At 38.5% G+C, this 9979-nt stretch overlaps 2 protein-coding genes across 3 annotated transcripts in view; one reads left to right on the forward strand and one right to left on the reverse strand.

The window, feature by feature from the left end:
- SCYL2 (SCY1 like pseudokinase 2) overlaps window positions 1-3163 on the reverse strand; it is a 60355-nt gene extending 57192 nt beyond the window's left edge. Inside the window, exon 1 of one of the 2 annotated variants that reach the window (XM_024751332.1) lies at window positions 3043-3163. The gene's annotated coding sequence lies outside the window, so the exon portion shown is untranslated. The remainder of the gene's footprint in view (window positions 1-3042) is intronic. The other variant, XM_024751333.1, reaches the window with a different exon arrangement.
- The window catches only part of DEPDC4 (DEP domain containing 4), a 19452-nt gene continuing 12054 nt past the window's right edge, over window positions 2582-9979 (forward strand). The window contains 5 exon segments of the mRNA XM_024751322.1: window positions 2582-2651; window positions 2846-3280; window positions 5439-5850; window positions 6411-6565; window positions 7257-7292. Coding sequence (XP_024607090.1) covers window positions 2582-2651; window positions 2846-3280; window positions 5439-5850; window positions 6411-6565; window positions 7257-7292 — 1108 coding nt within the window.

Here is a 9979-nt window from a genome sequence, read left to right on the forward strand (position 1 = left end):
TACAGAAGGTATCTAATTATTATCAGTTGAGCTAGAACAGATTACTTCAGGGGACACACGTGATTTAAGAAACAAACAAAAAACTAAGAAGACTTAGCAATGTACAGTGAAGCACACATCCATTCAACAAACTACTGGGTACAGAAGAGGTGGAAAGCACCATGCTAAGGTGCAGTAGGAGAAACAAGAAGTAAAACATTGTTTCTATCATTAAGTTTGTATACAATAAGATTTTAAAAGCAGAATGAGAGGTTATAAGGCAACATATACTTAAATATCAAACTACTAATTTGAACAATAAGTAAAATTTGAGGAGAGATTACATCCAACTCTTTAGAAGGCCCTTCCAGCCCATGAACTTAGTGTAGCTTTTACTACAGGAAGTCAACCAGATACTTGGAAATTATTGAAATTAAAAAAAAAAAAAAAGTAGCAACAGCACTGGGGTGGCAGTGTCTCACTATTCAGCTCCTCTAGCCAAAGAAAGAGGGAAAAGGAATAACTGGGTAGGAAATTAGACGAAATGGTCATTAAGGGCACTTCCCTAGTGCCCTTGATTTAAGAGCATATAAAATCTGAAACACAGCATAGTACAATGCATGAAAACTGAAACTCATAAAGCACTGAAGTGTTGCCTAAAACAATGGTTTTCAAACTCCAAAGCAATGATTTTCAAACTCTGGTGAACATCTAAAAACATCTAATAACATCTAAATGACTAGGTAACTTGTTAAAACATATAGATGTCTATGTACTATCTCAAACCTTTGGAATCAGAATCCATAAATGTGCAGTCAAGGCATTTATAGTTTGAGCAGTTCCCCAGGTGATTCTGATGCATAGTGAATTATACAATTAAGCACACAATCTTCAGTGGCAACAAAACCTGGGTTCAAACGCCAGTTCTAATACAAGCACTATGACCACCTACTAGCATCCCTAACACTAATTCCAATCTTTCTAAAGAGGGAATTGCCACCCATTCCTCAAGTGACTGTTGTGAGGATTAAAGATACACAGAAAATGCTTAGTACAATTCCTGGCACATTTAGTAAGCAGTCAATGAATTTTCATTTAAAAAAATTTATTAAGCACTTACACAGTATCAGGAGATTAGGGAAATCTCATTAATTTATTAAGTATTAATAAGCATGGCAACTCTGCAATGGTGTCATGAGAACATATAATTAGGGGAATCTATCGTAATCAGGAAAGTCTTCCCTGACGTGAGCTGAATGATGAGCAGGCATTAACTGAATGAAAAGGAAAGGAAGAGCATTTCCAGGCAAAGGATGCATCATAATCAAAAGCCATATACCTGAAGCAGAACAGAAAGAACAGAGTGACTAGGAGGAAAGAATGCCAGAAGGTGCTGTGGAGATGAGGTCGCAAAGGTAATTAAGAGGGACCTAAACAGCCTGTTAAAGATTTTAGTTGAGCTTAAAAACAGTGAAGAGTTTTAAATATGGAGATAATGTGATTAGATCTACATTTTGAAAAAATCACTCAGTCTGGTGTGGAAAACTACAGAGGGAGCCACAGTAAATGCAGGTAGACCCTAATTAGGAGACCATAAGTACTTCAAACGAGAAACGATGGTGGCTGAAACTAGAGTACTAGTATGAAGACCAGGAGTATACAGACTCAAGAGATATTCAAAGAGGCAAAATCAAGAGACTTCAAGAGAGACTGATATGAGGCCTGAGAGACAGGAAGTTGTCAAATATCTACTGCTATAGAAAGGGATGGATGATGAAGCTAGTCACTTGAGTCAAACAGTAAGAGGACCTCTTTTTCTTGGGGGATAAGTCATGAATTTCAAACATGTGAGTATGAGTAGTTATTCCCAAGTATGGGGTTGATTTTTACAGAAATATTCCAGTGTATGTAAGTACAATGTGCTTCTATTTATTTTATTGGGTGTTTATGGATCTTAGAGACAAAAGGTTTCTTCATGTGTGTTAAGTGGATCTGAACAGAATGAAGGTCCTTCCTTTAGGTTCCGTTCCTTTAGAGGCCCCCAAAAGTGTCTTTTATGACTACAGTTTAATAGTGTCTCAAGAATTCTATTTATACACTCAGCTGATAAATTATTTTAAAACTTTTTAAAACTTAATATTTAAACCAAAAAATAAGAAGCCAAACGAAAAAAGGCCTGCAAAGTCCAAAAGGAAGCTTCAATCACCTGACTTTCAAGCTGTTACCAGAACATGACCGGTTTTAGTGACAGGTTGGTTTGGAGCATTAACCTTAAACTATATTAATTTTCCAGAATGGAGAGGCTTGCGAATGCGACTTAGAAAACTTCTTACTCATAGAATCCAATTTGTAAAAAAAAAATGATGATTTTTTTTCAGATGATTTTCATTTCATTTCATTTTTCAGATGATTCCTGACTTTGATCTACAAAAATACTAGTTTGCAACTTACAATTTTAAGTCACTACTGACATAGTGCTTTTAACTCGCTTGAGTCTGGAGTCTCAGGAAGACTGTTTTGGGAGTTGACGTGACAATACTGGTCCCCTTCATAACTTATCATAGGTATGTATTCAGTCGGATCCCAAGTTTTTGCAAGCCTCATGGGTCTCAACCTTCTTCCATCCTTTCTCTCCCGCTTAGAAAAACAGGAGTGCAGGAGCCTCGGAGCGGGTATTTAACAAAACACCTGCCCCACCCACCTCACAAACAATAACCTTCCATTCCAGAACTAAAGCTACTGTCAGAAAAGGACGCCGGGCGGTAGGGCCCTCGATGGTAACCCAGGTTATCAGAGGCGGACCTCAGAACCGAGGGGAGCTGTTTGTTCTCACCCAGTCCCAGAGTAGTGTCCAATTTCCCAAAAGGGAACCAAGATCTCCACCACGGAAACCCGAGCTCCCGAGCCGGAGCCGGGGGCTCTCCCAGCAGATGGCTCCAGCCCGGGGTCTCCAGTCGCTTCCAGGCCTCTTCGGGAGACTCGGGCCTCCCAGATCCTCTCCCCGGAGCTCGCCGCTCCCCCAGCCCGGCTTCGCGCGGGCGCCCAGAGCCCCGCCGGCCCTACCTGCACCCGGCAGGCCCGTCACCAGGCAACAGTCGCCAGCCCCGGGGACCTTGGGAGGCCTACCCCGGGCGCGGGTCCTTCCCCATTCCTTTTCGCTGCTTGAGGAGCCCAAGCAAGAGCGATCTTTTGACTCCGTGGTTCCGTAGCCTTAGCAGCCAGAGCCAGCTTCCCGGCCCAGGGCGGAGTGTGTCAAGTTTCGTGAGCCCTAGAGATGTTTTCTGCCGGAAAAGGAGGACAGGTACACCTTTGGGTCCTAACCAAATGTGCACCGAAGTGGGGGGACGGCTGAGGGGAGCGGGCACTTTGGACTTTGCGCCTCAGGCCTCTGGGGCCCGCCCCTTTCCTGGACCCGCCCCTTTCCCGGCCCACCTGCTCTCCCAGTCCCGCTGAGGACGGGCACTGGACCTTTTCAGAAGCTACTCTCCTTGGGGCGTCCTGGAAAGCGGTGCTTCTCAAACTTTAATATACACACACAATCATTTGGGAACTTTGTTAAAATGCAGTTTGGATTCAAGAGTAGGGTCTGATATTCTGCGTTTCTAATAAGTTCCCAGATGATGCCACTGCTGCTGGTCAGCGGGCTACACTTAGAACAAGGGGTTAAAAGTACTAGATGGCAAGTCCTTGAGCACGAGGACTATTTCTTTAACCTAGCCTACTTGTTTAATGACGCTTAGAGGGGCAGACGGAAAATACCCCTGTCTCCTCCTCTCATAGACTCCTAGCTTTATCCACCCCTCCCTACCCTAACCCAGTCCCTACTCCCTCCTCAACCCCTCCCCGTTTCCACTCCTCGCCCTCCACGCCCTACTCCTGTCTATGCACTGTCCACAGTGTCTCGGGCCAATAGTTCAAGGACAGACAGACAGACAGCTTCTGTTACAGAAGGCATTTGAAGGTGATGGGCTTTTATTTCTGTCCTAAACATCAGACCATTATGTAAAGTTGGACATCCTGTTTCCAGTTATTCATAGTCAGAGGAAGAAAGAGCTTAAAATCTCAGATTCTAACAACAACGAAAATCTAGAAACAACATTCTAGATGTTTCAAAGTATTCCCTTATCTTATTAAAAAATTTTTAATGAAAATTTACTGGGGTACAGGGGAATGAGCAGTGATTGCTAACTATGGGTTTCTTTTTTTTAAATTAATGTTTATTGAAGTATAGTTGCCTTCCAATGTTGTGTTAGTTTCTACTGTACAGCAAAATGAATCAGCTATACATATACATATATCCCCTCTTTTTTGGATTTCCTTCCCATTTAGGTCACCACAGTGCACTAAGTAGAGTTCCCTGTGCTATACAGTATACTCTCATTAGTTATCTATTTTATACATAGTATCAAGAGTGTATGGGTTTCTTTTTGAAGTGATAAAATGGTCTGGAATTAGATAATAGAGATAGCTGCACAGCTTTGTGAATGTACCTAAAAACCATTGAATTGTATGCTTTAAAAGGGTGAATTTTGTGGAATGTGAATTATATCTCAATTTTAAAATTTTACTGTCTACAATTAATTGAAAAAATTATGTATGTACATTATAAAAACTGGAAATATGTATTCTAAAAAGTGAGTATTCTTTCATTACACCTATTTCCTAAAGGTTACTTTGAGGTTTATCCTTCCAGACTTTTCTATTTACATATATTTGTATGTAGGTTGGGAATTCATTTTTAATAACTAGGATGATAGTATATAAATTGTTCTGCCCAACCTCATTGGTTTTTTGTTTTTACTACTTAATGAAATCCTTCCGTGCTATAAATGTCATTCTTCCTAATGGCTGCTTAATATCCTATAATAAGGCTATTCCATAATTTACTTAACTATTCCCCAGGCACTGGACATTTTCATTGTTTTCAGATTTTCATTATTCCTCACAAACTTTTATTTTTCAAGAAGAACAGCTGGCAGATAAATTGATTAGTTTTTTCAGCTCCTTGCCGTAGATTTCTTTCATGCAATGCTTGTCATTGTTCAAAAGGCAAAAAGAAGAAAGGAAAAGCAGAGTCTGGTGAAGCCACATCTCTGTAATAATCAAGACTCCAATGTGTGTGTACATTCCTTTTAAATGTAGCCTGAAATAATATTCTTCAAGACTAAGTCTAGCTAGTTATTAAGCATGTAACATTAGGATGTATAAATTCACATAGTAGTATATTTCATATCAGTAAAGCAAGTTCCTAGGTTTACTCTGATTTTATTGGCAGACGAACATGTGCAAACTTAGTAAACATATTATAGTTTACACAAGATGGGAAGAGAAGAAACTTAAGAAAGACATTGTTAGCAGATGTGCCATACAAAAGCATAAGTTTGCCAAAACAAAAAAACTTACATATTTTTGTGTAATCTAAATTTGTTAGAAACATATGTTTAATTATTTTTTTTCAGGATGCTCTGGTCCTTTTCAAGCTACTCAGCTATGGGATGGTATTATTCACTCCCTTCAGACTCAAGTGGAAATAAAAAGAAGGAGGCATCATTTACGAACATACAAAGACTGTTTTACTGGTTCTGATGCTGTTGATGTAGTACTAAGTCATCTTATGCAAAATATGTGCCTGAGTAGTAATGACATCTCTCGTCTTAAAGGAGTTCGTCTTTGTCAAGTTCTAATGAACCATAAAGTATTTGAACCAGTAGAAATGAAACTACTCAAAAATGAAAAGGAATTGGAATTTGAGGATTCAAACAGTAGTCTCTACAGGTTTTTAGGGAATAAATCATCTTATGTTTTTTGCAAAAGAAAGAAGGATTCTGAGACTGGGTTAAATGATGAAATAAAAGCAAAGGAATCTTTAAGGTTAGTGTTAACCAAGATACTGTAATATATTGTTTTTAGTTGCTGGCAGAACAGTCGTCATTGAACAAACCTTGAATATTATGCTTTCTGTTTTTTTCAGAAGTCAATAAAAGAAATAGCCATGTAAAAATTAATCTTTTCTGCATTTGCTCTAAAACTGTTATGGAGGACATGATCACATAAATATTTCAGAATTTGTACCAGGAAAAACTTTATCTCCTCTGATGAATTATATGCTTCCTAATTTTTGAAACATGACTTAGCCAAAGTAGCTAAAGCCAAAGTTATGGAAACGAAACTAGACCAGAAATTTTCTACTCTAAGCCATGATAACCTTAGAATTAACTTTTTTTTTCTGTTTATTTACAATCCTAACATCCTCTTCTCGTGATATTCTGTTATTTAATACATTTATTACTTGTATCTTTTATTGTAAGCTGCCTGACATCCTTTTTGGAAATAGGAAATGTATAAATAAGTTTTAATAAGTAAATTAAAATGCATATTTGAAATTTTGGTCCTGTGTGTAATGGAAAAATTTACATATTATTTCTTAACAGACCAGAAGGCAAACTGATTTCAGATCCTCTAGCACAAGAGATTGGTGAGGAAAGAACTGAGGAACTTATTGATACAATGAGTGGGACTCTGGCTTTACCTCCAAACATCACAGTTGACAAACCTGTTCTTCCACTTTCAAAAGAAGGTAATTTCAGTTTTCATTATTTTTTTCCGAACTTTGTAAGAAGAGCTGACTTTTTAAAATAGAACTTACTTTTTGGAACAGTTTTAGGTTCACAGAAAAATTGAACAGAAAGTACAGAGAGTTCCCGTGTGCCCCCTGCCCCCCACACATACCCAGCCTCCCCCACTGTCAACATCCTCCACTGGAGTGGTTATTTGTTATAATCCATGGACCTACATTGATATATCATTATCACTCAAAGCCCACGATTTACATTAGTGTTCACTCTTGGTGGTGTATATTATGTGGGTTTTGACAGATGTATGATGACTGTATCCACCATTATAGTATCATACAGAATAGTTTCACTGCCCTGAAAATGCTCTGTACTTCACCTGTTCCTCCTTCCCTCCCCGTTACCCTGCTGGCAACCACTGATCTTTTTTTTTTTTTTTTTTTTTTGTACGCAGGCCTCTCACTGTTGTGGCCTCTACCGTTGCGGAGCACTCCAGACACGGGCCCAGCCGTTCCGCAGCATGTGGGATCCTCCTGGACCGGGGCACGAACCCATGTCCCCTGCATCAGCAGGCAGACTCTCAACCACTGTGCCACCAGGGCAGCCCACCACTGATCTTTTTACTGTCTCTAAGAACTGACTTTTCAAATACAATAGAAGTAGTGTGTTTGGTGTACTGACTCACTACTCCTCTCCCCGTAAGAGTTTCCTTCTACATAGTGATTGCATCAGACAAGACAGGTGAGGCAATGTAGATCCAATAACATTTAGTTTATTTTTTTACAATGACCATGATCAGATTAACTGGAGGTACTACAGACCTTACTACCAGAAAAAAAACATGCAAACTCATTACCAGTCCTTATTATTTATAATGCAAGACCATCTTCTTATGAGCATATCCTTTGCCCATTGTATAAGCTCCTCCCAAACATCTCCCTACTCTTTGCCTTTCAGAACAAACTAGCTAGGCTACCTATTGCTCTAATTCTCTTTACCATTTACTTCATCTACTTGTGGTTTTGTCCTTATAAGGCAACTTAACAGTTGAAAGAAGAGCCCCATACCCAGGGCAATTAGGAGGGTTGCATACACAATTCATTAATAGTTACATGCTTTACTGCATGTGGTCAAACCATGATGGAAGTAAGACAAGCATGATTTGCACACTGGAGGAGCAAAGGTTATCAACAATAACTAGGATAAGTGTGATAAGGGGAATGCATGGTGCCCAGAGAAAGGGTGCAGAGTGAGAAAAGAAGAGGGATTAGAAGAAGACTCTGAGAAAGATTAATATTTAGAGGACAGGCTGAAGAAGAGGAGCCAACAAAAGTTCAGTTTTTACCTATTACGAATGAAAAAGAAAAATTTGTCTCATCATTTTCCCATGAGGATATAGGGTACCTCTAGAAATTTCTAACTAAAGATGGATATAATTGATCAGTAAAGATGCTCATAAAAGTAACTTTCATTTATTGGGCCTTTCTCTGGGCCAGGCAATTTCTTATGCATTTTATATTTATTCTCTATAATTTAACAATAGCCCTGTAAAGTGAGGGGTAAAACTTCCTTTTTATAGTTTGGGAAACTGAGACTCAGAAAAAAGTAAATAAATAAATAAGACATGGTAGGGAAGGAAAGTTGGCACTCTTACGTACTTTTTTAAACATTTTAATTTTTATCTTTGTTATACATGCACATGATGTAAATCATTCAAATAGTCCTACAGATTTTGTTACCAAAAAATAATAATTCCCTACCCTTCCCCTCTCACCCATTTCCCCCTCTCCAGAGACAACCATTTACAATTTGTATAAATTGTAATTCATGTGTGTTGTAAATGTGTCTCACGTCTCTAAATGTCATGCTTATACTGCTACTTCATGCTTTTTCAGTTTTAGGGACATCTAGTAATTTTCTACAAAGGAAAACAGGGTTTTAGGCCTGTTCCCTCTCTTGCATCTATCTCCCCAACTCTTTAAATGATACATATACTTTTATATACTCTTATGAGTAACATATTTAACAAAAAGATGTTAGGTGAGGGCTTCCCTGGTGGTACAGTAGTTGAGAGTCTACCTGCCGATGCAGGGGACACGGTTTCGTGCCCCGGTCCGGCAAGATCTCACATGCCGCGGAGTGGCTGGGCCCGTGAGCCCTGGCCACTGAGCCTGCGCGTCTGGAGCCTGTGCTTCGCAACGGGAGAGGCCACAACAGTGAGAGGCCCGTGTACCGCAAAAAAAAAAGATGTTAGGTGAAAACAGGAATATCTTTAGTTTTAAGACTATTGTGTTTAGCCAGAGATTTTAAACAGTAAGTCACACAACAATAACTATTAAGTTTTGCTTTTTTAAAAAAGGAGTTTTTTGGTTTTTGGGTTTTTTGGCCACACTGTGTGTCTTGCAGGATCTTAGTTCCCCCACCAGGGATTGAACCCAGGCCACAGCAGTGAAAGCACCGAGTCCTAACCACTGGACCGCCAAGGAATTCCCTAAAAAAGGAGATTTTGTGTTAAAAATTTTATGTTATTTTATGTTGAAACAAAAATCAGCCAAGTCTTGGAACCACTGCTTTACTTTAGACTTAATTTAGTTTAGATGGTTTATTTTATAGACAAGGAAACTGAGACTCAGAGAAGTTAGATAATTTGCCAAGTTTCCGCAGTTAACTAATGGCATCAAGATTCAGACCTAGATTTCCATACTTTTACCCAGTGTTTTATCATTATTGTTGCAACAAGGTGTTGTAAATTCTAAACTGGGTACAACTGAAGTTATGTTTAGTTGGTATGTTTGCTCTTTGTTGCAACTGAATGTATCAGCCTTCAGAACAGAGAAACACAAAAAACTATTTTAGTTGTTCTCTCTAATAAAACATAGTTTTGAGAGAAGTAGTCTTTAATAAATTACTAATAGGAAATCTCTTTATGTTCAAAAGTCTTAAATCTGCTAGGGTAGGTTTTTTCTTTGTTTTTTGTTTTGTAAAAAGCCTTGCAAAAGAGAATTAACTTTAAAATTGGCTGGTTGTTCTTGTATTTAATGAGTTAAAAAAAGATAACTTTTTTGGAATTTACGTTTTCATACCAAAACTTTTTGGAGAAAGTGCATTTGGAAGTGTCTCTAAACTCTAACAAATCAGGCATGAAAGGAGTTTTTGTTGTTGTTATTATCCACTGAAATCTGATTCTTCTGTGATCCTCAAGCACAAAAACAACCCCCTCAGATATAAAACTATCTGGTTTTATAAGATTAAATAATTAGCTGGCCAACAAGAAAATTTAAGCCACTTTCTATTTGGAAAAATATGGCTGGTTAAAGGTATGCAGTTGGCAACACACCTATATACATTTCAGCCAAGAAATAAAAGTATGGAGTTTCTCTTTTTTTTTGAGAAAGGTCATTTCTTTTTTTTTTTTTTTTTTTGTTTTT

Source organism: Neophocaena asiaeorientalis, unplaced genomic scaffold (assembly GCF_003031525.2).
Source record: "Neophocaena asiaeorientalis asiaeorientalis breed wild unplaced genomic scaffold, Neophocaena_asiaeorientalis_V1.1 scaffold318, whole genome shotgun sequence".
Taxonomy (NCBI): domain Eukaryota; kingdom Metazoa; phylum Chordata; class Mammalia; order Artiodactyla; family Phocoenidae; genus Neophocaena; species Neophocaena asiaeorientalis.